Here is a 25,821-nt window from a genome sequence, read left to right as displayed (position 1 = left end):
TGCAGGGCCAGGAAAGGGAGGGGAGGAAAGGGCTTCAGACTCACCTGGTTCCCAAAGAGAAGGAGGAGAGAGAAGTGGATGAGAGAGCGAGGAGCTGCACGGGCTTTTATGGTGGCCCTGACCTGCCTCAGGCTTGGACGCAGCTTCCACAGAAGTGGCAATTTTCTAAAGGTGCTCATGATGGACGGAAAACATCCCAGCTAATGACATGGGCTGGGTGCTTGTTTTCCCCAACCCTCCTTGTTCATTTCCTGCCTTATGCCATGCCCCTTCCCTCCTGGAAGCTTCTTCTGCATGCTGGGATGGAGGCGTTCCAGGATTTCTGGGTCAGGAATGTGTCAGTGCCAGGAGAAGACTCAGCTCAAGTGCCGCATGGGTGCTGTGCAGGCAACTGATGCTGGACTGGGGCACAGTGGTGGGGCTGCCGGTGGCTGCGTTGGCAGGCAGAGACCCTGCAATCCTTGGCTGGTCACCCAAGGGCTGTCCTTGAGGGAAGATATGCTGGGTCTTTTTCTTTCCCTCCCTGCCTGCATAACGAAGAGTTTTTCCTAGGGATGCTGCCTGCTTCCCTGCCCGATCCTGAGGAAGCATTTGAGAGTCCCTTTTGGCACCCCCATTCAAATACAGCAAGGGCAGAGGGCTTGGCATATACATCAAAGGCTTCCTTTGAGCTTGTGTAGGACCCTCTGGGTGCCATGCTCTCCCTCAGCTACGTCAGCCACATTAATCATCTTGGTGCCACCTGTAGACTTACAAAGGCTGCACCTGATCCCGTTGTCAATGAACCATTGTCCTGTGTCCCAGCCTCCACTTCCTCTGGGAATGGTCCCAGGACCACTTGTGCAACCTCCTTCCTCCCACCATCCAAGATATTTTGCTTCTTTCTTAAACAGTCAGTAGAGCGGCCCCAAAAAAGTATTGGATGGAGGCAGCGGCTGAGATAAAGAAGACTTCGATGATTTGGAATGGAGCACTGAGGTCCCTTTGAGAGGAGGAGGCAGCCAGGGCACGGCCAACACTGACACCACGCAAAAATCTGTACCCATTCCATACAGAAGAGATCCCACAGGGATCCTACATGGAGGGAGAGAGGTCAGAAGATCCCCCACATTGGCTTTGAGCGTCGCGTAGCGCAGAAGAATGGAAGACAAGAAAGAGTTGGGAGGGAAAGACGAAGATGTGAAAAGTCAAAGATGTTCCTTCTTTAGCAGGGGGCTTGGAAAAAACCCCTGGGAAAGATCCCTCTCATCTAAAGCTCTCTGTGATTCTATGTCCAGAGATTCTCTGTCATGTGGGATTCCTTGGGCATCCAAGGGGAGACACAGGAATGGTGCCTGTTTCCTGACAACGTTGCCACAATCAAGCCCGCAGCAATGAGCCAGGCACACATCAGCTGCCTGCACGGGATGCCACCAGCACTGAAGCTGAGCCTTCCGCCCATACTTGGGTGTTTCTGTCCCAGAAATCCTCAGCCTTCTCATCCCGGCACTGACAGAATCCTTCATGTGGGAAAGCACAGGGCATCAGGCAGGAAATGAGAAGGCAGCAGGGCAGGAACCGAGGACACAGCCCATGCCATTAGCTGGGATGCTTTGCGTTTGACTTGAGCTTGTCAGAATATTCTCCCTTGCCCAGAGGGAGCCTCTGGGCCTGAGGCAGGGCAGGAGCACTATAAAAGGCAGCCCAGCTCCCTGCTCTCTCATCCACTTCTCTTGTGTCCTCTCCCTGGGAACCAGGTGAGTGTGAAGCCTCTTCTCCTCCTCCTTTAAGACCAGGTCTGTTCATCCGTGTCTGTCTCAGCTGCTGTTTACTGCCCTAGCACAGGGCTGGGAGCTGCTTCTCCTGGGAGAGGGAAGGAAAGAGCAGGTCTTGCCCAGAGAGCATGTGGGACTTGTTTGAGTTGTCCGCTGGGCTTTGAGCTGGGCAGTGACTGCCGGTCCAGGAGGTGCCTCGCTTCCCCTGAGCTTGGTCTGGGCAGTGCTTCTCTTCAGGTGTCCCCATGTTCTCTTTCCTCTCTCCCAGGTGCACCTCTTGCCCAGAGACATGTCCTGCTGCAACCCGTGCCAGCCCTGCCAGCCCTGTGGCCCGTGCCCGCTGGCCAGCAGCTGCAATGAGTGCTGTGTGCGGCAGTGCCAGGACTCCGTTGTGGTCATCGAGCCCTCTCCCGTGGTGGTGACCCTGCCCGGACCCATCCTCAGCTCCTACCCTCAGAACACCGCCGTCGGCTCCTCCACCTCCGCTGCTGTTGGCAGCATCCTCAGCTCTAACGGCGTTCCCATCTCCTCCGGGGGCCTTGACCTCTCCTGCATCACCAGCGGCTACTGTGGCAGCAGATGTCGGCCCTGTTAAACCTGCTCACAACATCGATGGACAAGAACCTCTGAAGACCTCGGAATGTCGATCTGGACGAGAGACAGAGCGCCGGGGCATTGTGTTTGGAGCTTTGAGCCACTGCTTCCTTCTTCCAGTCCTTTCTCTCTCTTTTCTTTGCTGTTGCCTTGTCCCAATGCCAGCCTAGTGGGGACCTGTTGGCCACCTTCCCTCTGCAGGGCACGCAGATGGACACCTTGCAGGAGCTGCTCCATGCCTTGGTGGCTGCCCATGGTTTTACCTTGGAGCCACCTCCTTTTCTTCTTTAGACTCATTAAAGTTGTGCTGCATCCACACCATGGCCTCCGAGTCCTTCCTTCTGTGACAATTCTTCCAATCTGCTCATGGGAAAAGGTGGCTTTCTGGACAGGATTGTCTTGGGGGCAACAGAGGATCGTTTTCCATTCCCCGTGGAAGGAGAGGGTAGGACTCAGCGCACTGGTATTTCTTTTGTGCCTTGAAACCTGGAGTTGCGGAAGTTATTCCTGGTTACTCCTGAGCCCATGGCCATCAGTCCTTCCAGTCTCATTGACCCCTGTTGTCTGGATAGGAGGGGAAACATCAATTCAAATGGTGGACACTTTGGGCTTGAACACTGGAGGCATCAGGGAGGAATCTGAATGGCTCACCTTTCCAGGCTGATGCCACACAGCAGCTCAACAATGCCCATCAGGAACCTGAGGGGTTTCTGCTCATCAGTCTCGCTGAGCGGAGCAGCCAAGGCAGCCCAGGCTGTCAAGCGCCCTTTGCAGGGTGGGTGTTTGCCAGGACACAGACAGGAGCAGTTTCCCTTGGACTCTCCCCGCAGGAGGAGGATGTTGAGGCACTAAAGAGTTAGAGACAGGATGCCATCACTCTGCGTTGTGGTGTCTTCCCAAAAGGAAGAAATGGTAACCTAGGAACACTGACAACAAGCAGCTGGACTTGGCAAGAATCCTGCTGGAGGTTTCAAAACATGCAGCTCCGGCTTCTCCTGCGGAAGGACATCAGCTGGCCAATGCCAAACCACTTTCCCAGGACGCTTGCTTTGAAACAAAAGCTCCTCCCCTCTGCACAAGGGACCGTCAGTAGATAGGGCTCTACCATCTCAACAGAGACAGGACAACACTGTAACCTCCAAGATTTTAATGGGTCAAGAGCAAAGACCTGATCAAGGAATCTAGCCCATCCAAGTCTGCCTGGAGACAGCATGAAAACTGTTGCCTTGGGTTCACAGCCTCCCAGGTGATGATGATGCCAGGCAGAAGGAGGGAGATGATGGCCACTTCTGTGAGAGGGGTGGACCTGGACTCTCTTCTCCTGCAACGGGTTTGAGCTCTGTGAGAGGGGCCAGCCTGAACTCTCTGATAACATGGCCAATGTTTCTCATTGCCTTCCTCCACTCCCTCCGTTCCTTCCTTTTCCCTTCTTCTTTTGCACTTCTCCAGATCTTGAGGCTTCTTCCAAGGCCAGTTTACATGGAGGGGGACCTACCTGGCCTTTTCTCTGTTGGGCACTGACTCTTGGCTGCCAAGGTCAATCTTACCAATCAGACCTCTGTCCTCAGAGACATCTTAGTCCCCTCTTTACACTCCTTAACCCCTGCTGCAGCCCAGCCACAAAATCTGAGTGATCCTTTCCTTCCTGGATTCTCTCTAAAGCGACCTAGGAAGAAAGAAATTGTACTGGGAGGGAACAAATGGGTGAGCAATGGGCCCTCTCTCATTCCTGGATTGATGGGAGGGCAGGACACACTGACTGTGGGCCTCCCCCTTTCCCTTAGCTCTGAGAGTTACATCTCTGGCTTCTCCACAGCCAGTGACCATCGGCGTATCCCTCACGGACCAGAAATATTCCCCTTGGCCTCAGAAGCTGATCTCAGCTCATGCTGCCTTCGTGGGAGAATCCCAGTGCTGCAGGAGGACCTGGCAGGTCAGCAGCCACACAAGCACTCAGGGCTGTTCCTCCTGCTTAGGAGGGAGCTGTGCTGTGGGAGAAGCCTTGGTCAGATGATGGCTGTAAGGATGGAAGGAGAGTATACTAGGAGAATTCAACTTCACTAGACCTCAAAGTCTCCTCTTCCTCGTCTTCTTCCTGACTTGGTTGGGCCAAATTTTCATTGGGAAAAAAACCTGGCTGTCTAGGCAAGTCCAGAGAGTTGTATTGAGGGGAGACCTCATCACCTCCTTGAAAGGAGATTGCAGTGAGGTGCATGTTGGTCTCTTCTCCCTACTGGAAAGAGATAAGATGTGTGGAAATGGCCACAAGTGTCCCCAGGAGAAGTTTAGACTGGGTATAAGGAAATATTACCCGACTGAAAGAAGGTGAAGCCCTGGCAGAGGCCAACCAGGTCAGTAGTTGAGTCTAAATACCTGGAAGTGTTACAAGAACGCATGGCCGTGACCTGTAAGGACGTGGCTTTGAAGACATCGAAGGGTTGCACTGATGGAAAGATGTGATGATCTTAGAGGTTTGCTTGAACCTTTATGGTTCTATGATTCCCAAAAGCCAGAGGAGCTGCTGAACGCTACCAGTGGCCTCCCAGCGACAAGGCCCAGAAGTGCTTGGACTTCCCATGAAGAGAATGTACTCTGGAACCAAGCACTCCAGACCCATCTGGGAAGAGGTGAAGTAAGGCAAGAAGGACCAATGGCCATGGGCTGAAGAGAAGCAGGAATGTCTTGGGCACCTCCAAAGTCATGTCAAAAACAAATGCAAGGCAGTGAACCGAGTCCTACCCTCTGGTTCCTTGGGCATTGAGCAAGGCTCTCTGGTTGCACTAAGCCAAATGCCCTCCGAAAATCTCCTTTTCCCCTGAAGAAACTGGAAGAGTTGACAGAGAACAAAAGAGGACTCAGAGGCCCAGGCTTGGATGCAGCACGCCTTTAATTGGCAACAGCAAAGGAATAAGAGAGAACAGAGTGGAAGAAGGGAAAAAATGGCTCAAAGCTCTAAACACAATGCCTCAAAGCACTTCTGTGCACCACCACGTTCTGAGGTTTTAGGAGGTGCTTTTGCAGGCACATTTCCAGCAGGTTTAGCAGGGCCGACATCTGCTGCCACAGTAGCCGCTGGTGATGCAGGAGAGGTCAAGGCCCCCGGAGGAGATGGGAACGCCGTTAGAGCTGAGGATGCTGCCAACAGCAGCGGAGGTGGAGGAGCCCACAACGGTGTTCTGAGGGAAGGAGCTGAGGATGGGTCCGGGCAGGGTCACCACCACCGCGGAGGGCTGGATGGCGATGGTGGAGCTCTGGCACTGCCGCACACAGCACTCATTGCAGCTGCTGGCCAGCGGGCACGGGCCGCAGGGCTGGCAGGGCTGGCACGGGTTGCAGCAGGACATGTCTGGGGGCTGGAGGTGAACCTGGAGAGAGAGCAGAGAGGAATCAGAGCACAGAGACATGGGAGGAGCACTTTACAACGAATCCACCACATCACTGCAAAGGGGTCAAATAGATCTGGTGAGATGGGAGTTAGAACATTGCCAGTGAGACAAAAGGGTTTCTTGGCCTCATCCAGACACACTATCATAAAGTGTCACCAGCCCCAGTGAAGCTGCTGCCTATTTCTTCAAGGAAGAACCTCTTCCAGCAAGTCCTCAATACGACTTGAGTCAGAAATTTTCTCTTCTTCACCCTCCCATGATAAGCAGCACTACTATCCTGCAGAGGAGGGAGGAGCAGGATTCTGCAGGGCCAGGAAAGGGAGGGGAGGAAAGGGCTTCAGACTCACCTGGTTCCCAAAGAGAAGGAGGAGAGAGAAGTGGATGAGAGAGCGAGGAGCTGCACGGGCTTTTATGGTGGCCCTGACCTGCCTCAGGCTCGGACGCAGCTTCCACGGAAGTGGCAATTTTCTAAAGGTGCTCATGATGGACGGAAAACATCCCAGCTAATGACATGGGCTGGGTGCTTGTTTTCCCCAACCCTCTTTGTTCATTTCCTGCCTTATGCCATGCCCCTTCCCTCCTGGAAGCTTCTTCTGCATGCTGGGATGGAGGCGTTCCAGGATTTCTGGGTCAGGAATGTGTCAGTGCCAGGAGAAGACTCAGCTCAAGTGCCGCATGGGTGCTGTGCAGGCAACTGATGCTGGACTGGGGCACAGTGGTGGGGCTGCCGGTGGCTGCGTTGGCAGGCAGAGACCCTGCAATCCTTGGCTGGTCACCCAAGGGCTGTCCTTGAGGGAAGATATGCTGGGTCTTTTTCTTTCCCTCCCTGCCTGCATAACGAAGAGTTTTTCCTAGGGATGCTGCCTGCTTCCCTGCCCGATCCTGAGGAAGCATTTGAGAGTCCCTTTTGGCACCCCCATTCAAATACAGCAAGGGCAGAGGGCTTGGCATATACATCAAAGGCTTCCTTTGAGCTTGTGTAGGACCCTCTGGGTGCCATGCTCTCCCTCAGCTATGTCAGCCACATTAATCATCTTGGTGCCACCTGTAGACTTACAAAGGCTGCACCTGATCCCGTTGTCAATGAACCATTGTCCTGTGTCCCAGCCTCCACTTCCTCTGGGAATGGTCCCAGGACCACTTGTGCAACCTCCTTCCTCCCACCATCCAAGATATTTTGCTTCTTTCTTAAACAGTCAGTAGAGCGGCCCCAAAAAAGTATTGGATGGAGGCAGCGGCTGAGATAAAGAAGACTTCGATGATTTGGAATGGAGCACTGAGGTCCCTTTGAGAGGAGGAGGCAGCCAGGGCACGGCCAACACTGACACCACGCAAAAATCTGTACCCATTCCATACAGAAGAGATCCCACAGGGATCCTACATGGAGGGAGAGAGGTCAGAAGATCCCCCACATTGGCTTTGAGCGTCGCGTAGCGCAGAAGAATGGAAGACAAGAAAGAGTTGGGAGGGAAAGACGAAGATGTGAAAAGTCAAAGATGTTCCTTCTTTAGCAGGGGGCTTGGAAAAAACCCCTGGGAAAGATCCCTCTCATCTAAAGCTCTCTGTGATTCTATGTCCAGAGATTCTCTGTCATGTGGGATTCCTTGGGCATCCAAGGGGAGACACAGGAATGGTGCCTGTTTCCTGACAACGTTGCCACAATCAAGCCCGCAGCAATGAGCCAGGCACACATCAGCTGCCTGCACGGGATGCCACCAGCACTGAAGCTGAGCCTTCCGCCCATACTTGGGTGTTTCTGTCCCAGAAATCCTCAGCCTTCTCATCCCGGCACTGACAGAATCCTTCATGTGGGAAAGCACAGGGCATCAGGCAGGAAATGAGAAGGCAGCAGGGCAGGAACCGAGGACACAGCCCATGCCATTAGCTGGGATGCTTTGCGTTTGACTTGAGCTTGTCAGAATATTCTCCCTTGCCCAGAGGGAGCCTCTGGGCCTGAGGCAGGGCAGGAGCACTATAAAAGGCAGCCCAGCTCCCTGCTCTCTCATCCACTTCTCTTGTGTCCTCTCCCTGGGAACCAGGTGAGTGTGAAGCCTCTTCTCCTCCTCCTTTAAGACCAGGTCTGTTCATCCGTGTCTGTCTCAGCTGCTGTTTACTGCCCTAGCACAGGGCTGGGAGCTGCTTCTCCTGGGAGAGGGAAGGAAAGAGCAGGTCTTGCCCAGAGAGCATGTGGGACTTGTTTGAGTTGTCCGCTGGGCTTTGAGCTGGGCAGTGACTGCCGGTCCAGGAGGTGCCTCGCTTCCCCTGAGCTTGGTCTGGGCAGTGCTTCTCTTCAGGTGTCCCCATGTTCTCTTTCCTCTCTCCCAGGTGCACCTCTTGCCCAGAGACATGTCCTGCTGCAACCCGTGCCAGCCCTGCCAGCCCTGTGGCCCGTGCCCGCTGGCCAGCAGCTGCAATGAGTGCTGTGTGCGGCAGTGCCAGGACTCCGTTGTGGTCATCGAGCCCTCTCCCGTGGTGGTGACCCTGCCCGGACCCATCCTCAGCTCCTACCCTCAGAACACCGCCGTCGGCTCCTCCACCTCCGCTGCTGTTGGCAGCATCCTCAGCTCTAACGGCGTTCCCATCTCCTCCGGGGGCCTTGACCTCTCCTGCATCACCAGCGGCTACTGTGGCAGCAGATGTCGGCCCTGTTAAACCTGCTCACAACATCGATGGACAAGAACCTCTGAAGACCTCGGAATGTCGATCTGGACGAGAGACAGAGCGCCGGGGCATTGTGTTTAGAGCTTTGAGCCACTGCTTCCTTCTTCCAGTCCTTTCTCTCTCTTTTCTTTGCTGTTGCCTTGTCCCAATGCCAGCCTAGTGGGGACCTGTTGGCCACCCTCCCTCTGCAGGGCACGCAGATGGACACCTTGCAGGAGCTGCTCCATGCCTTGGTGGCTGCCCATGGTTTTACCTTGGAGCCACCTCCTTTTCTTCTTTAGACTCATTAAAGTTGTGCTGCATCCACACCATGGCCTCCGAGTCCTTCCTTCTGTGACAATTCTTCCAATCTGCTCATGGGAAAAGGTGGCTTTCTGGACAGGATTGTCTTGGGGGCAACAGAGGATCGTTTTCCATTCCCCGTGGAAGGAGAGGGTAGGACTCAGCGCACTGGTATTTCTTTTGTGCCTTGAAACCTGGAGTTGCGGAAGTTATTCCTGGTTACTCCTGAGCCCATGGCCATCAGTCCTTCCAGTCTCATTGACCCCTGTTGTCTGGATAGGAGGGGAAACATCAATTCAAATGGTGGACACTTTGGGCTTGAACACTGGAGGCATCAGGGAGGAATCTGAATGGCTCACCTTTCCAGGCTGATGCCACACAGCAGCTCAACAATGCCCATCAGGAACCTGAGGGGTTTCTGCTCATCAGTCTCGCTGAGCGGAGCAGCCAAGGCAGCCCAGGCTGTCAAGCGCCCTTTGCAGGGTGGGTGTTTGCCAGGACACAGACAGGAGCAGTTTCCCTTGGACTCTCCCCGCAGGAGGAGGATGTTGAGGCACTAAAGAGTTAGAGACAGGATGCCATCACTCTGCGTTGTGGTGTCTTCCCAAAAGGAAGAAATGGTAACCTAGGAACACTGACAACAAGCAGCTGGACTTGGCAAGAATCCTGCTGGAGGTTTCAAAACATGCAGCTCCGGCTTCTCCTGCGGAAGGACATCAGCTGGCCAATGCCAAACCACTTTCCCAGGACGCTTGCTTTGAAACAAAAGCTCCTCCCCTCTGCACAAGGGACCGTCAGTAGATAGGGCTCTACCATCTCAACAGAGACAGGACAACACTGTAACCTCCAAGATTTTAATGGGTCAAGAGCAAAGACCTGATCAAGGAATCTAGCCCATCCAAGTCTGCCTGGAGACAGCATGAAAACTGTTGCCTTGGGTTCACAGCCTCCCAGGTGATGATGATGCCAGGCAGAAGGAGGGAGATGATGGCCACTTCTGTGAGAGGGGTGGACCTGGACTCTCTTCTCCTGCAACGGGTTTGAGCTCTGCGAGAGGGGCCAGCCTGAACTCTCTGATAACATGGCCAATGTTTCTCATTGCCTTCCTCCACTCCCTCCGTTCCTTCCTTTTCCCTTCTTCTTTTGCACTTCTCCAGATCTTGAGGCTTCTTCCAAGGCCAGTTTACATGGAGGGGGACATACCTGGCCTTTTCTCTGTTGGGCACTGACTCTTGGCTGCCAAGGTCAATCTTACCAATCAGACCTCTGTCCTCAGAGACATCTTAGTCCCCTCTTTACACTCCTTAACCCCTGCTGCAGCCCAGCCACAAAATCTGAGTGATCCTTTCCTTCCTGGATTCTCTCTAAAGCGACCTAGGAAGAAAGAAATTGTACTGGGAGGGAACAAATGGGTGAGCAATGGGCCCTCTCTCATTCCTGGATTGATGGGAGGGCAGGACACACTGACTGTGGGCCTCCCCCTTTCCCTTAGCTCTGAGAGTTACATCTCTGGCTTCTCCACAGCCAGTGACCATCGGCGTATCCCTCACGGACCAGAAATATTCCCCTTGGCCTCAGAAGCTGATCTCAGCTCATGCTGCCTTCGTGGGAGAATCCCAGTGCTGCAGGAGGACCTGGCAGGTCAGCAGCCACACAAGCACTCAGGGCTGTTCCTCCTGCTTAGGAGGGAGCTGTGCTGTGGGAGAAGCCTTGGTCAGATGATGGCTGTAAGGATGGAAGGAGAGTATACTAGGAGAATTCAACTTCACTAGACCTCAAAGTCTCCTCTTCCTCGTCTTCTTCCTGACTTGGTTGGGCCAAATTTTCATTGGGAAAAAAACCTGGCTGTCTAGGCAAGTCCAGAGAGTTGTATTGAGGGGAGACCTCATCACCTCCTTGAAAGGAGATTGCAGTGAGGTGCATGTTGGTCTCTTCTCCCTACTGGAAAGAGATAAGATGTGTGGAAATGGCCACAAGTGTCCCCAGGAGAAGTTTAGACTGGGTATAAGGAAATATTACCCGACTGAAAGAAGGTGAAGCCCTGGCAGAGGCCAACCAGGTCAGTAGTTGAGTCTAAATACCTGGAAGTGTTACAAGAACGCATGGCCGTGACCTGTAAGGACGTGGCTTTGAAGACATCGAAGGGTTGCACTGATGGAAAGATGTGATGATCTTAGAGGTTTGCTTGAACCTTTATGGTTCTATGATTCCCAAAAGCCAGAGGAGCTGCTGAACGCTACCAGTGGCCTCCCAGCGACAAGGCCCAGAAGTGCTTGGACTTCCCATGAAGAGAATGTACTCTGGAACCAAGCACTCCAGACCCATCTGGGAAGAGGTGAAGTAAGGCAAGAAGGACCAATGGCCATGGGCTGAAGAGAAGCAGGAATGTCTTGGGCACCTCCAAAGTCATGTCAAAAACAAATGCAAGGCAGTGAACCGAGTCCTACCCTCTGGTTCCTTGGGCATTGAGCAAGGCTCTCTGGTTGCACTAAGCCAAATGCCCTCCGAAAATCTCCTTTTCCCCTGAAGAAACTGGAAGAGTTGACAGAGAACAAAAGAGGACTCAGAGGCCCAGGCTTGGATGCAGCACGCCTTTAATTGGCAACAGCAAAGGAATAAGAGAGAACAGAGTGGAAGAAGGGAAAAAATGGCTCAAAGCTCTAAACACAATGCCTCAAAGCACTTCTGTGCACCACCACGTTCTGAGGTTTTAGGAGGTGCTTTTGCAGGCACATTTCCAGCAGGTTTAGCAGGGCCGACATCTGCTGCCACAGTAGCCGCTGGTGATGCAGGAGAGGTCAAGGCCCCCGGAGGAGATGGGAACGCCGTTAGAGCTGAGGATGCTGCCAACAGCAGCGGAGGTGGAGGAGCCGACGGCGGTGTTTTGAGGGAAGGAGCTGAGGATGGGTCCGGGCAGGGTCACCACCACCGCGGAGGGCTGGATGGCGATGGTGGAGCTCTGGCACTGCCGCACACAGCACTCATTGCAGCTGCTGGCCAGCGGGCACGGGCCGCAGGGCTGGCAGGGCTGGCACGGGTTGCAGCAGGACATGTCTGGGGGCTGGAGGTGAACCTGGAGAGATAGCAGAGAGGAATCAGAGCACAGAGACATGGGAGGAGCACTTTACAACGAATCCACCACATCACTGCAAAGGGGTCAAATAGATCTGGTGAGATGGGAGTTAGAACATTGCCAGTGAGACAAAAGGGTTTCTTGGCCTCATCCAGACACACTATCATAAAGTGTCACCAGCCCCAGTGAAGCTGCTGCCTATTTCTTCAAGGAAGAACCTCTTCCAGCAAGTCCTCAATACGACTTGAGTCAGAAATTTTCTCTTCTTCACCCTCCCATGATAAGCAGCACTACTATCCTGCAGAGGAGGGAGGAGCAGGATTCTGCAGGGCCAGGAAAGGGAGGGGAGGATAGGGCTTCAGACTCACCTGGTTCCCAAAGAGAAGGAGGAGAGAGAAGTGGATGAGAGAGCGAGGAGCTGCACGGGCTTTTATGGTGGCCCTGACCTGCCTCAGGCTCGGACGCAGCTTCCACGGAAGTGGCAATTTTCTAAAGGTGCTCATGATGGACGGAAAACATCCCAGCTAATGACATGGGCTGGGTGCTTGTTTTCCCCAACCCTCCTTGTTCATTTCCTGCCTTATGCCATGCCCCTTCCCTCCTGGAAGCTTCTTCTGCATGCTGGGATGGAGGCGTTCCAGGATTTCTGGGTCAGGAATGTGTCAGTGCCAGGAGAAGACTCAGCTCAAGTGCCGCATGGGTGCTGTGCAGGCAACTGATGCTGGACTGGGGCACAGTGGTGGGGCTGCCGGTGGCTGCGTTGGCAGGCAGAGACCCTGCAATCCTTGGCTGGTCACCCAAGGGCTGTCCTTGAGGGAAGATATGCTGGGTCTTTTTCTTTCCCTCCCTGCCTGCATAACGAAGAGTTTTTCCTAGGGATGCTGCCTGCTTCCCTGCCCGATCCTGAGGAAGCATTTGAGAGTCCCTTTTGGCACCCCCATTCAAATACAGCAAGGGCAGAGGGCTTGGCATATACATCAAAGGCTTCCTTTGAGCTTGTGTAGGACCCTCTGGGTGCCATGCTCTCCCTCAGCTATGTCAGCCACATTAATCATCTTGGTGCCACCTGTAGACTTACAAAGGCTGCACCTGATCCCGTTGTCAATGAACCATTGTCCTGTGTCCCAGCCTCCACTTCCTCTGGGAATGGTCCCAGGACCACTTGTGCAACCTCCTTCCTCCCACCATCCAAGATATTTTGCTTCTTTCTTAAACAGTCAGTAGAGCGGCCCCAAAAAAGTATTGGATGGAGGCAGCGGCTGAGATAAAGAAGACTTCGATGATTTGGAATGGAGCACTGAGGTCCCTTTGAGAGGAGGAGGCAGCCAGGGCACGGCCAACACTGACACCACGCAAAAATCTGTACCCATTCCATACAGAAGAGATCCCACAGGGATCCTACATGGAGGGAGAGAGGTCAGAAGATCCCCCACATTGGCTTTGAGCGTCGCGTAGCCCAGAAGAATGGAAGACAAGAAAGAGTTGGGAGGGAAAGACGAAGATGTGAAAAGTCAAAGATGTTCCTTCTTTAGCAGGGGGCTTGGAAAAAACCCCTGGGAAAGATCCCTCTCATCTAAAGCTCTCTGTGATTCTATGTCCAGAGATTCTCTGTCATGTGGGATTCCTTGGGCATCCAAGGGGAAACACAGGAATGGTGCCTGTTTCCTGACAACGTTGCCACAATCAAGCCCGCAGCAATGAGCCAGGCACACATCAGCTGCCTGCACGGGATGCCACCAGCACTGAAGCTGAGCCTTCCGCCCATACTTGGGTGTTTCTGTCCCAGAAATCCTCAGCCTTCTCATCCCGGCACTGACAGAATCCTTCATGTGGGAAAGCACAGGGCATCAGGCAGGAAATGAGAAGGCAGCAGGGCAGGAACCGAGGACACAGCCCATGCCATTAGCTGGGATGCTTTGCGTTTGACTTGAGCTTGTCAGAATATTCTCCCTTGCCCAGAGGGAGCCTCTGGGCCTGAGGCAGGGCAGGAGCACTATAAAAGGCAGCCCAGCTCCCTGCTCTCTCATCCACTTCTCTTGTGTCCTCTCCCTGGGAACCAGGTGAGTGTGAAGCCTCTTCTCCTCCTCCTTTAAGACCAGGTCTGTTCATCCGTGTCTGTCTCAGCTGCTGTTTACTGCCCTAGCACAGGGCTGGGAGCTGCTTCTCCTGGGAGAGGGAAGGAAAGAGCAGGTCTTGCCCAGAGAGCATGTGGGACTTGTTTGAGTTGTCCGCTGGGCTTTGAGCTGGGCAGTGACTGCCGGTCCAGGAGGTGCCTCGCTTCCCCTGAGCTTGGTCTGGGCAGTGCTTCTCTTCAGGTGTCCCCATGTTCTCTTTCCTCTCTCCCAGGTGCACCTCTTGCCCAGAGACATGTCCTGCTGCAACCTGTGCCAGCCCTGCCAGCCCTGTGGCCCGTGCCCGCTGGCCAGCAGCTGCAATGAGTGCTGTGTGCGGCAGTGCCAGGACTCCGTTGTGGTCATCGAGCCCTCTCCCGTGGTGGTGACCCTGCCCGGACCCATCCTCAGCTCCTACCCTCAGAACACCGCCGTCGGCTCCTCCACCTCCGCTGCTGTTGGCAGCATCCTCAGCTCTAACGGCGTTCCCATCTCCTCCGGGGGCCTTGACCTCTCCTGCATCACCAGCGGCTACTGTGGCAGCAGATGTCGGCCCTGTTAAACCTGCTCACAACATCGATGGACAAGAACCTCTGAAGACCTCGGAATGTCGATCTGGACGAGAGACAGAGCGCCGGGGCATTGTGTTTAGAGCTTTGAGCCACTGCTTCCTTCTTCCAGTCCTTTCTCTCTCTTTTCTTTGCTGTTGCCTTGTCCCAATGCCAGCCTAGTGGGGACCTGTTGGCCACCCTCCCTCTGCAGGGCACGCAGATGGACACCTTGCAGGAGCTGCTCCATGCCTTGGTGGCTGCCCATGGTTTTACCTTGGAGCCACCTCCTTTTCTTCTTTAGACTCATTAAAGTTGTGCTGCATCCACACCATGGCCTCCGAGTCCTTCCTTCTGTGACAATTCTTCCAATCTGCTCATGGGAAAAGGTGGCTTTCTGGACAGGATTGTCTTGGGGGCAACAGAGGATCGTTTTCCATTCCCCGTGGAAGGAGAGGGTAGGACTCAGCGCACTGGTATTTCTTTTGTGCCTTGAAACCTGGAGTTGCGGAAGTTATTCCTGGTTACTCCTGAGCCCATGGCCATCAGTCCTTCCAGTCTCATTGACCCCTGTTGTCTGGATAGGAGGGGAAACATCAATTCAAATGGTGGACACTTTGGGCTTGAACACTGGAGGCATCAGGGAGGAATCTGAATGGCTCACCTTTCCAGGCTGATGCCACACAGCAGCTCAACAATGCCCATCAGGAACCTGAGGGGTTTCTGCTCATCAGTCTCGCTGAGCGGAGCAGCCAAGGCAGCCCAGGCTGTCAAGGGCCCTTTGCAGGGTGGGTGTTTGCCAGGACACAGACAGGAGCAGTTTCCCTTGGACTCTCCCCGCAGGAGGAGGATGTTGAGGCACTAAAGAGTTAGAGACAGGATGCCATCACTCTGCGTTGTGGTGTCTTCCCAAAAGGAAGAAATGGTAACCTAGGAACACTGACAACAAGCAGCTGGACTTGGCAAGAATCCTGCTGGAGGTTTCAAAACATGCAGCTCCGGCTTCTCCTGCGGAAGGACATCAGCTGGCCAATGCCAAACCACTTTCCCAGGACGCTTGCTTTGAAACAAAAGCTCCTCCCCTCTGCACAAGGGACCGTCAGTAGATAGGGCTCTACCATCTCAACAGAGACAGGACAACACTGTAACCTCCAAGATTTTAATGGGTCAAGAGCAAAGACCTGATCAAGGAATCTAGCCCATCCAAGTCTGCCTGGAGACAGCATGAAAACTGTTGCCTTGGGTTCACAGCCTCCCAGGTGATGATGATGCCAGGCAGAAGGAGGGAGATGATGGCCACTTCTGTGAGAGGGGTGGACCTGGACTCTCTTCTCCTGCAACGGGTTTTAGCTCTGAGGCAGGGGCCAGCCTGAACTCTCTGAAAACATGGCCAATGTTTCTCATTGCCTTCCTCCACTCCCTCCGTTCCTTCCTTTTCCCTTCTTCTTTTGCACTTCTCCAGATCTTGAGGCTTCTTCCAAGGCCAGTTTACATGGAGGGGGACCTACCTGGCCTTTTCTCTGTTGGGCACTGACTCTTGGCTGCCCAGGTCAATCTTACCAATCAGACCTCTGTCCTCAGAGACATCTTAGTCCCCTCTTTACACTCCTTAACCCCTGCTGCAGCCCAGCCACAAAATCTGAGTGATCCTTTCCTTCCTGGATTCTCTCTAAAGCGACCTAGGAAGAAAGAAATTGTACTGGGAGGGAACAAATGGGTGAGCAATGGGCCCTCTCTCATTCCTGGATTGATGGGAGGGCAGGACACACTGACTGTGGGCCTCCCCCTTTCCCTTAGCTCTGAGAGTTACATCTCTGGCTTCTCCACAGCCAGTGACCATCGGCGTATCCCTCACTGACCAGAAATATTCCCCTTGGCCTCAGAAGCTGATCTCAGCTCATGCTGCCTTCGTGGGAGAATCCCAGTGCTGCAGGAGGACCTGGCAGGTCAGCAGCCACACAAGCACTCAGGGCTGTTCCTCTTGCTTAGGAGGGAGCTGTGCTGTGGGAGAAGCCTTGGTCAGATGATGGCTGTAAGGATGGAAGGAGAGTATACTAGGAGAATTCAACTTCACTAGACCTCAAAGTCTCCTCTTCCTCGTCTTCTTCCTGACTTGGTTGGGCCAAATTGTCATTGGGAAAAAAACCTGGCTGTCTAGGCAAGTCCAGAGAGTTGTATTGAGGGGAGACCTCATCACCTCCTTGAAAGGAGATTGCAGTGAGGTGCATGTTGGTCTCTTCTCCCTACTGGAAAGAGGTAAGATGTGTGGAAATGGCCACAAGTGTCCCCAGGAGAAGTTTAGACCGGGTATAAGGAAATATTTCCCGACTGAAAGAAGGTGAAGCCCTGGCAGAGGCCAACCAGGTCAGTAGTTGAGTCTAAATACCTGGAAGTGTTACAAGAACGCATGGCCGTGACCTGTAAGGACGTGGCTTTGAAGACATCGAAGGGTTGCACTGACGGAAAGATGTGATGATCTTAGAGGTTTGCTTGAACCTTTATGGTTCTATGATTCCCAAAAGCCAGAGGAGCTGCTGAACGCTACCAGTGGCCTCCCAGCGACAAGGCCCAGAAGTGCTTGGACTTCCCATGAAGAGAATGTACTCTGGAACCAAGCACTCCAGACCCATCTGGGAAGAGGTGAAGTAAGGCAAGGAGGATCAATGGCCATGGGCTGAAGAGAAGCAGGAATGTCTTCGGCACCTCCAAAGTCATGTCAAAAACAAATGCAAGGCAGTGAACCGAGTCCTACCCTCTGGTTCCTTGGGCATTGAGCAAGGCTCTCTGGTTGCACTAAGCCAAATGCCCTCCGAAAATCTCCTTTTCCCCTGAAGAAACTGGAAGAGTTGACAGAGAACAAAAGAGGACTCAGAGGCCCAGGCTTGGATGCAGCACGCCTTTAATTAGCAACAGCAAAGGAATAAGAGAGAACAGAGTGGAAGAAGGGAAAAAATGGCTCAAAGCTCTAAACACAATGCCTCAAAGCACTTCTGTGCACCACCACGTTCTGAGGTTTTAGGAGGTGCTTTTGCAGGCACATTTCCAGCAGGTTTAGCAGGGCCGACATCTGCTGCCACAGTAGCCGCTGGTGATGCAGGAGAGGTCAAGGCCCCCGGAGGAGATGGGAACGCCGTTAGAGCTGAGGATGCTGCCAACAGCAGCGGAGGTGGAGGAGCCCACAACGGTGTTCTGAGGGAAGGAGCTGAGGATGGGTCCGGGCAGGGTCACCACCACCGCGGAGGGCTGGATGGCGATGGTGGAGCTCTGGCACTGCCGCACACAGCACTCATTGCAGCTGCTGGCCAGCGGGCACGGGCCGCAGGGCTGGCAGGGCTGGCACGGGTTGCAGCAGGACATGTCTGGGGGCTAGAGGTGAACCTGGAGAGAGAGCAGAGAGGAATCAGAGCACAGAGACATGGGAGGAGCACTTTACAACGAATCCACCACATCACTGCAAAGGGGTCAAATAGATCTGGTGAGATGGGAGTTAGAACATTGCCAGTGAGACAAAAGGGTTTCTTGGCCTCATCCAGACACACTATCATAAAGTGTCACCAGCCCCAGTGAAGCTGCTGCCTATTTCTTCAAGGAAGAACCTCTTCCAGCAAGTCCTCAATACGACTTGAGTCAGAAATTTTCTCTTCTTCACCCTCCCATGATAAGCAGCACTACTATCCTGCAGAGGAGGGAGGAGCAGGATTCTGCAGGGCCAGGAAAGGGAGGGGAGGAAAGGGCTTCAGACTCACCTGGTTCCCAAAGAGAAGGAGGAGAGAGAAGTGGATGAGAGAGCGAGGAGCTGCACGGGCTTTTATGGTGGCCCTGACCTGCCTCAGGCTCGGACGCAGCTTCCACGGAAGTGGCAATTTTCTAAAGGTGCTCATGATGGACGGAAAACATCCCAGCTAATGACATGGGCTGGGTGCTTGTTTTCCCCAACGCTCCTTGTTCATTTCCTGCCTTATGCCATGCCCCTTCCCTCCTGGAAGCTTCTTCTGCATGCTGGGATGGAGGCGTTCCAGGATTTCTGGGTCAGGAATGTGTCAGTGCCAGGAGAAGACTCAGCTCAAGTGCCGCATGGGTGCTGTGCAGGCAACTGATGCTGGACTGGGGCACAGTGGTGGGGCTGCCGGTGGCTGCGTTGGCAGGCAGAGACCCTGCAATCCTTGGCTGGTCACCCAAGGGCTGTCCTTGAGGGAAGATATGCTGGGTCTTTTTCTTTCCCTCCCTGCCTGCATAACGAAGAGTTTTTCCTAGGGATGCTGCCTGCTTCCCTGCCCGATCCTGAGGAAGCATTTGAGAGTCCCTTTTGGCACCCCCATTCAAATACAGCAAGGGCAGAGGGCTTGGCATATACATCAAAGGCTTCCTTTGAGCTTGTGTAGGACCCTCTGGGTGCCATGCTCTCCCTCAGCTATGTCAGCCACATTAATCATCTTGGTGCCACCTGTAGACTTACAAAGGCTGCACCTGATCCCGTTGTCAATGAACCATTGTCCTGTGTCCCAGCCTCCACTTCCTCTGGGAATGGTCCCAGGACCACTTGTGCAACCTCCTTCCTCCCACCATCCAAGATATTTTGCTTCTTTCTTAAACAGTCAGTAGAGCGGCCCCAAAAAAGTATTGGATGGAGGCAGCGGCTGAGATAAAGAAGACTTCAATGATTTGGAATGGAGCACTGAGGTCCCTTTGAGAGGAGGAGGCAGCCAGGGCACGGCCAACACTGACACCACGCAAAAATCTGTACCCATTCCATACAGAAGAGATCCCACAGGGATCCTACATGGAGGGAGAGAGGTCAGAAGATCCCCCACATTGGCTTTGAGCGTCGCGTAGCCCAGAAGAATGGAAGACAAGAAAGAGTTGGGAGGGAAAGACGAAGATGTGAAAAGTCAAAGATGTTCCTTCTTTAGCAGGGGGCTTGGAAAAAACCCCTGGGAAAGATCCCTCTCATCTAAAGCTCTCTGTGATTCTATGTCCAGAGATTCTCTGTCATGTGGGATTCCTTGGGCATCCAAGGGGAAACACAGGAATGGTGCCTGTTTCCTGACAACGTTGCCACAATCAAGCCCGCAGCAATGAGCCAGGCACACATCAGCTGCCTGCACGGGATGCCACCAGCACTGAAGCTGAGCCTTCCGCCCATACTTGGGTGTTTCTGTCCCAGAAATCCTCAGCCTTCTCATCCCGGCACTGACAGAATCCTTCATGTGGGAAAGCACAGGGCATCAGGCAGGAAATGAGAAGGCAGCAGGGCAGGAACCGAGGACACAGCCCATGCCATTAGCTGGGATGCTTTGCGTTTGACTTGAGCTTGTCAGAATATTCTCCCTTGCCCAGAGGGATCCTCTGGGCCTGAGGCAGGGCAGGAGCACTATAAAAGGCAGCCCAGCTCCCTGCTCTCTCATCCACTTCTCTTGTGTCCTCTCCCTGGGAACCAGGTGAGTGTGAAGCCTCTTCTCCTCCTCCTTTAAGACCAGGTCTGTTCATCCGTGTCTGTCTCAGCTGCTGTTTACTGCCCTAGCACAGGGCTGGGAGCTGCTTCTCCTGGGAGAGGGAAGGAAAGAGCAGGTCTTGCCCAGAGAGCATGTGGGACTTGTTTGAGTTGTCCGCTGGGCTTTGAGCTGGGCAGTGACTGCCGGTCCAGGAGGTGCCTCGCTTCCCCTGAGCTTGGTCTGGGCAGTGCTTCTCTTCAGGTGTCCCCATGTTCTCTTTCCTCTCTCCCAGGTGCACCTCTTGCCCAGAGACATGTCCTGCTGCAACCCGTGCCAGCCCTGCCAGCCCTGTGGCCCGTGCCCGCTGGCCAGCAGCTGCAATGAGTGCTGTGTGCGGCAGTGCCAGGACTCCGTTGTGGTCATCGAGCCCTCTCCCGTGGTGGTGACCCTGCCCGGACCCATCCTCAGCTCCTACCCTCAGAACACCGCCGTCGGCTCCTCCACCTCCGCTGCTGTTGGCAGCATCCTCAGCTCTAACGGCGTTCCCATCTCCTCCGGGGGCCTTGACCTCTCCTGCATCACCAGCGGCTACTGTGGCAGCAGATGTCGGCCCTGTTAAACCTGCTCACAACATCGATGGACAAGAACCTCTGAAGACCTCGGAATGTCGATCTGGACGAGAGACAGAGCGCCGGGGCATTGTGTTTAGAGCTTTGAGCCACTGCTTCCTTCTTCCAGTCCTTTCTCTCTCTTTTCTTTGCTGTTGCCTTGTCCCAATGCCAGCCTAGTGGGGACCTGTTGGCCACCCTCCCTCTGCAGGGCACGCAGATGGACACCTTGCAGGAGCTGCTCCATGCCTTGGTGGCTGCCCATGGTTTTACCTTGGAGCCACCTCCTTTTCTTCTTTAGACTCATTAAAGTTGTGCTGCATCCACACCATGGCCTCCGAGTCCTTCCTTCTGTGACAATTCTTCCAATCTGCTCATGGGAAAAGGTGGCTTTCTGGACAGGATTGTCTTGGGGGCAACAGAGGATCGTTTTCCATTCCCCGTGGAAGGAGAGGGTAGGACTCAGCGCACTGGTATTTCTTTTGTGCCTTGAAACCTGGAGTTGCGGAAGTTATTCCTGGTTACTCCTGAGCCCATGGCCATCAGTCCTTCCAGTCTCATTGACCCCTGTTGTCTGGATAGGAGGGGAAACATCAATTCAAATGGTGGACACTTTGGGCTTGAACACTGGAGGCATCAGGGAGGAATCTGAATGGCTCACCTTTCCAGGCTGATGCCACACAGCAGCTCAACAATGCCCATCAGGAACCTGAGGGGTTTCTGCTCATCAGTCTCGCTGAGCAGAGCAGCCAAGGCAGCCCAGGCTGTCAAGCGCCCTTTGCAGGGTGGGTGTTTGCCAGGACACAGACAGGAGCAGTTTCCCTTGGACGCTCCCCGCAGGAGGAGGATGTTGAGGCACTAAAGAGTTAGAGACAGGATGCCATCACTCTGCGTTGTGGTGTCTTCCCAAAAGGAAGAAATGGTAACCTAGGAACACTGACAACAAGCAGCTGGACTTGGCAAGAATCCTGCTGGAGGTTTCAAAACATGCAGCTCCGGCTTCTCCTGCGGAAGGACATCAGCTGGCCAATGCCAAACCACTTTCCCAGGACGCTTGCTTTGAAACAAAAGCTCCTCCCCTCTGCACAAGGGACCGTCAGTAGATAGGGCTCTACCATCTCAACAGAGACAGGACAACACTGTAACCTCCAAGATTTTAATGGGTCAAGAGCAAAGACCTGATCAAGGAATCTAGCCCATCCAAGTCTGCCTGGAGACAGCATGAAAACTGTTGCCTTGGGTTCACAGCCTCCCAGGTGATGATGATGCCAGGCAGAAGGAGGGAGATGATGGCCACTTCTGTGAGAGGGGTGGACCTGGACTCTCTTCTCCTGCAACGGGTTTGAGCTCTGAGGCAGGGGCCAGCCTGAACTCTCTGATAACATGGCCAATGTTTCTCATTGCCTTCCTCCACTCCCTCCGTTCCTTCCTTTTCCCTTCTTCTTTTGCACTTCTCCAGATCTTGAGGCTTCTTCCAAGGCCAGTTTACATGGAGGGGGACCTACCTGGCCTTTTCTCTGTTGGGCACTGACTCTTGGCTGCCCAGGTCAATCTTACCAATCAGACCTCTGTCCTCAGAGACATCTTAGTCCCCTCTTTACACTCCTTAACCCCTGCTGCAGCCCAGCCACAAAATCTGAGTGATCCTTTCCTTCCTGGATTCTCTCTAAAGCGACCTAGGAAGAAAGAAATTGTACTGGGAGGGAACAAATGGGTGAGCAATGGGCCCTCTCTCATTCCTGGATTGATGGGAGGGCAGGACACACTGACTGTGGGCCTCCCCCTTTCCCTTAGCTCTGAGAGTTACATCTCTGGCTTCTCCACAGCCAGTGACCATCGGCGTATCCCTCACGGACCAGAAATATTCCCCTTGGCCTCAGAAGCTGATCTCAGCTCATGCTGCCTTCGTGGGAGAATCCCAGTGCTGCAGGAGGACCTGGCAGGTCAGCAGCCACACAGGCACTCAGGGCTGTTCCTCTTGCTTAGGAGGGAGCTGTGCTGTGGGAGAAGCCTTGGTCAGATGATGGCTGTAAGGATGGAAGGAGAGTATACTAGGAGAATTCAACTTCACTAGACCTCAAAGTCTCCTCTTCCTCGTCTTCTTCCTGACTTGGTTGGGCCAAATTTTCATTGGGAAAAAAACCTGGCTGTCTAGGCAAGTCCAGAGAGTTGTATTGAGGGGAGACCTCATCACCTCCTTGAAAGGAGATTGCAGTGAGGTGCATGTTGGTCTCTTCTCCCTACTGGAAAGAGATAAGATGTGTGGAAATGGCCACAAGTGTCCCCAGGAGAAGTTTAGACCGGGTATAAGGAAATATTTCCCGACTGAAAGAAGGTGAAGCCCTGGCAGAGGCCAACCAGGTCAGTAGTTGAGTCTAAATACCTGGAAGTGTTACAAGAACGCATGGCCGTGACCTGTAAGGACGTGGCTTTGAAGACATCGAAGGGTTGCACTGACGGAAAGATGTGATGATCTTAGAGGTTTGCTTGAACCTTTATGGTTCTATGATTCCCAAAAGCCAGAGGAGCTGCTGAACGCTACCAGTGGCCTCCCAGCGACAAGGCCCAGAAGTGCTTGGACTTCCCATGAAGAGAATGTACTCTGGAACCAAGCACTCCAGACCCATCTGGGAAGAGGTGAAGTAAGGCAAGAAGGACCAATGGCCATGGGCTGAAGAGAAGCAGGAATGTCTTGGGCACCTCCAAAGTCATGTCAAAAACAAATGCAAGGCAGTGAACCGAGTCCTACCCTCTGGTTCCTTGGGCATTGAGCAAGGCTCTCTGGTTGCACTAAGCCAAATGCCCTCCGAAAATCTCCTTTTCCCCTGAAGAAACTGGAAGAGTTGACAGAGAACAAAAGAGGACTCAGAGGCCCAGGCTTGGATGCAGCACGCCTTTAATTAGCAACAGCAAAGGAATAAGAGAGAACAGAGTGGAAGAAGGGAAAAACTGGCTCAAAGCTCTAAACACAATGCCTCAAAGCACTTCTGTGCACCACCACGTTCTGAGGTTTTAGGAGGTGCTTTTGCAGGCACATTTCCAGCAGGTTTAGCAGGGCCGACATCTGCTGCCACAGTAGCCGCTGGTGATGCAGGAGAGGTCAAGGCCCCCGGAGGAGATGGGAACGCCGTTAGAGCTGAGGATGCTGCCAACAGCAGCGGAGGTGGAGGAGCCCACAACGGTGTTCTGAGGGAAGGAGCTGAGGATGGGTCCGGGCAGGGTCACCACCACCGCGGAGGGCTGGATGGCGATGGTGGAGCTCTGGCACTGCCGCACACAGCACTCATTGCAGCTGCTGGCCAGCGGGCACGGGCCGCAGGGCTGGCAGGGCTGGCACGGGTTGCAGCAGGACATGTCTGGGGGCTGGAGGTGAACCTGGAGAGAGAGCAGAGAGGAATCAGAGCACAGAGACATGGGAGGAGCACTTTACAACGAATCCACCACATCACTGCAAAGGGGTCAAATAGATCTGGTGAGATGGGAGTTAGAACATTGCCAGTGAGACAAAAGGGTTTCTTGGCCTCATCCAGACACACTATCATAAAGTGTCACCAGCCCCAGTGAAGCTGCTGCCTATTTCTTCAAGGAAGAACCTCTTCCAGCAAGTCCTCAATACGACTTGAGTCAGAAATTTTCTCTTCTTCACCCTCCCATGATAAGCAGCACTACTATCCTGCAGAGGAGGGAGGAGCAGGATTCTGCAGGGCCAGGAAAGGGAGGGGAGGAAAGGGCTTCAGACTCACCTGGTTCCCAAAGAGAAGGAGGAGAGAGAAGTGGATGAGAGAGCGAGGAGCTGCACGGGCTTTTATGGTGGCCCTGACCTGCCTCAGGCTCGGACGCAGCTTCCACGGAAGTGGCAATTTTCTAAAGGTGCTCATGATGGACGGAAAACATCCCAGCTAATGACATGGGCTGGGTGCTTGTTTTCCCCAACCCTCCTTGTTCATTTCCTGCCTTATGCCATGCCCCTTCCCTCCTGGAAGCTTCTTCTGCATGCTGGGATGGAGGCGTTCCAGGATTTCTGGGTCAGGAATGTGTCAGTGCCAGGAGAAGACTCAGCTCAAGTGCCGCATGGGTGCTGTGCAGGCAACTGATGCTGGACTGGGGCACAGTGGTGGGGCTGCCGGTGGCTGCGTTGGCAGGCAGAGACCCTGCAATCCTTGGCTGGTCACCCAAGGGCTGTCCTTGAGGGAAGATATGCTGGGTCTTTTTCTTTCCCTCCCTGCCTGCATAACGAAGAGTTTTTCCTAGGGATGCTGCCTGCTTCCCTGCCCGATCCTGAGGAAGCATTTGAGAGTCCCTTTTGGCACCCCCATTCAAATACAGCAAGGGCAGAGGGCTTGGCATATACATCAAAGGCTTCCTTTGAGCTTGTGTAGGACCCTCTGGGTGCCATGCTCTCCCTCACCTATGTCAGCCACATTAATCATCTTGGTGCCACCTGTAGACTTACAAAGGCTGCACCTGATCCCGTTGTCAATGAACCATTGTCCTGTGTCCCAGCCTCCACTTCCTCTGGGAATGGTCCCAGGACCACTTGTGCAACCTCCTTCCTCCCACCATCCAAGATATTTTGCTTCTTTCTTAAACAGTCAGTAGAGCGGCCCCAAAAAAGTATTGGATGGAGGCAGCGGCTGAGATAAAGAAGACTTCGATGATTTGGAATGGAGCACTGAGGTCCCTTTGAGAGGAGGAGGCAGCCAGGGCACGGCCAACACTGACACCACGCAAAAATCTGTACCCATTCCATACAGAAGAGATCCCACAGGGATCCTACATGGAGGGAGAGAGGTCAGAAGATCCCCCACATTGGCTTTGAGCGTCGCGTAGCCCAGAAGAATGGAAGACAAGAAAGAGTTGGGAGGGAAAGACGAAGATGTGAAAAGTCAAAGATGTTCCTTCTTTAGCAGGGGGCTTGGAAAAAACCCCTGGGAAAGATCCCTCTCATCTAAAGCTCTCTGTGATTCTATGTCCAGAGATTCTCTGTCATGTGGGATTCCTTGGGCATCCAAGGGGAAACACAGGAATGGTGCCTGTTTCCTGACAACGTTGCCACAATCAAGCCCGCAGCAATGAGCCAGGCACACATCAGCTGCCTGCACGGGATGCCACCAGCACTGAAGCTGAGCCTTCCGCCCATACTTGGGTGTTTCTGTCCCAGAAATCCTCAGCCTTCTCATCCCGGCACTGACAGAATCCTTCATGTGGGAAAGCACAGGGCATCAGGCAGGAAATGAGAAGGCAGCAGGGCAGGAACCGAGGACACAGCCCATGCCATTAGCTGGGATGCTTTGCGTTTGACTTGAGCTTGTCAGAATATTCTCCCTTGCCCAGAGGGAGCCTCTGGGCCTGAGGCAGGGCAGGAGCACTAT

The 25,821-nt window shown here is 53.8% G+C and overlaps 8 protein-coding genes across 8 annotated transcripts; 4 read left to right on the top strand and 4 right to left on the bottom strand.

The window, feature by feature from the left end:
* Positions 1-2,016: 2,016 nt before the first annotated feature.
* Positions 2,017-2,369, top strand: LOC138731165 (feather keratin Cos1-1/Cos1-3/Cos2-1-like). The gene has a single exon (XM_069876911.1). The coding sequence runs from the start codon at positions 2,044-2,046 to the stop codon at positions 2,347-2,349; it is 306 nt and encodes a 101-aa protein (XP_069733012.1). The 5' UTR covers positions 2,017-2,043; the 3' UTR covers positions 2,350-2,369.
* Positions 2,370-5,285: 2,916 nt separating this feature from the next.
* Positions 5,286-5,735, bottom strand: LOC138731111 (feather keratin Cos1-2). Its single transcript, XM_069876826.1, has one exon. It carries the CDS (start codon positions 5,690-5,692, stop codon positions 5,387-5,389), a length of 306 nt encoding a protein of 101 aa, XP_069732927.1. The 5' UTR covers positions 5,693-5,735; the 3' UTR covers positions 5,286-5,386.
* Positions 5,736-8,053: 2,318 nt separating this feature from the next.
* Positions 8,054-8,406, top strand: LOC138731151 (feather keratin Cos1-1/Cos1-3/Cos2-1-like). Its single transcript, XM_069876892.1, has one exon. It carries the CDS (start codon positions 8,081-8,083, stop codon positions 8,384-8,386), a length of 306 nt encoding a protein of 101 aa, XP_069732993.1. The 5' UTR covers positions 8,054-8,080; the 3' UTR covers positions 8,387-8,406.
* Positions 8,407-11,322: 2,916 nt separating this feature from the next.
* LOC138731104 (feather keratin Cos1-2-like) lies at positions 11,323-11,748 on the bottom strand. Its single transcript, XM_069876818.1, has one exon. The coding sequence runs from the start codon at positions 11,727-11,729 to the stop codon at positions 11,424-11,426; it is 306 nt and encodes a 101-aa protein (XP_069732919.1). The 5' UTR covers positions 11,730-11,748; the 3' UTR covers positions 11,323-11,423.
* A 2,369-nt stretch (positions 11,749-14,117) lies between these two features.
* LOC138731327 (feather keratin Cos1-1/Cos1-3/Cos2-1-like) lies at positions 14,118-14,443 on the top strand. The gene has a single exon (XM_069877180.1). The coding sequence runs from the start codon at positions 14,118-14,120 to the stop codon at positions 14,421-14,423; it is 306 nt and encodes a 101-aa protein (XP_069733281.1). The 3' UTR covers positions 14,424-14,443.
* A 2,916-nt stretch (positions 14,444-17,359) lies between these two features.
* Positions 17,360-17,766, bottom strand: LOC138731143 (feather keratin Cos1-2). Its single transcript, XM_069876884.1, has one exon. The coding sequence runs from the start codon at positions 17,764-17,766 to the stop codon at positions 17,461-17,463; it is 306 nt and encodes a 101-aa protein (XP_069732985.1). The 3' UTR covers positions 17,360-17,460.
* Positions 17,767-20,127: 2,361 nt separating this feature from the next.
* LOC138731144 (feather keratin Cos1-1/Cos1-3/Cos2-1-like) lies at positions 20,128-20,480 on the top strand. Its single transcript, XM_069876885.1, has one exon. The coding sequence runs from the start codon at positions 20,155-20,157 to the stop codon at positions 20,458-20,460; it is 306 nt and encodes a 101-aa protein (XP_069732986.1). The 5' UTR covers positions 20,128-20,154; the 3' UTR covers positions 20,461-20,480.
* Positions 20,481-23,396: 2,916 nt separating this feature from the next.
* Positions 23,397-23,846, bottom strand: LOC138731110 (feather keratin Cos1-2). The gene has a single exon (XM_069876825.1). The coding sequence runs from the start codon at positions 23,801-23,803 to the stop codon at positions 23,498-23,500; it is 306 nt and encodes a 101-aa protein (XP_069732926.1). The 5' UTR covers positions 23,804-23,846; the 3' UTR covers positions 23,397-23,497.
* Positions 23,847-25,821: the final 1,975 nt, after the last annotated feature.

This window comes from Phaenicophaeus curvirostris, chromosome 26, assembly GCF_032191515.1.
Source record: "Phaenicophaeus curvirostris isolate KB17595 chromosome 26, BPBGC_Pcur_1.0, whole genome shotgun sequence".
In the NCBI taxonomy this organism is placed as follows: Eukaryota; Metazoa; Chordata; class Aves; order Cuculiformes; family Cuculidae; genus Phaenicophaeus; species Phaenicophaeus curvirostris.
Note: the sequence above shows the minus strand (reverse complement) of the source record. Positions and strands in the feature narration are given on the sequence as shown.

What these genes read in the sequence shown, in the direction of transcription:
- LOC138731110 (XM_069876825.1), bottom strand. Translation starts at nt 23,803, where the DNA reads ATGTCCTGCTGCAACCCGTGCCAGCCCTGCCAGCCCTGCGGCCCGTGC.
- LOC138731111 (XM_069876826.1), bottom strand. Translation starts at nt 5,692, where the DNA reads ATGTCCTGCTGCAACCCGTGCCAGCCCTGCCAGCCCTGCGGCCCGTGC.
- LOC138731327 (XM_069877180.1), top strand. Translation starts at nt 14,118, where the DNA reads ATGTCCTGCTGCAACCTGTGCCAGCCCTGCCAGCCCTGTGGCCCGTGC.
- LOC138731144 (XM_069876885.1), top strand. Translation starts at nt 20,155, where the DNA reads ATGTCCTGCTGCAACCCGTGCCAGCCCTGCCAGCCCTGTGGCCCGTGC.
- LOC138731104 (XM_069876818.1), bottom strand. Translation starts at nt 11,729, where the DNA reads ATGTCCTGCTGCAACCCGTGCCAGCCCTGCCAGCCCTGCGGCCCGTGC.
- LOC138731151 (XM_069876892.1), top strand. Translation starts at nt 8,081, where the DNA reads ATGTCCTGCTGCAACCCGTGCCAGCCCTGCCAGCCCTGTGGCCCGTGC.
- LOC138731143 (XM_069876884.1), bottom strand. Translation starts at nt 17,766, where the DNA reads ATGTCCTGCTGCAACCCGTGCCAGCCCTGCCAGCCCTGCGGCCCGTGC.
- LOC138731165 (XM_069876911.1), top strand. Translation starts at nt 2,044, where the DNA reads ATGTCCTGCTGCAACCCGTGCCAGCCCTGCCAGCCCTGTGGCCCGTGC.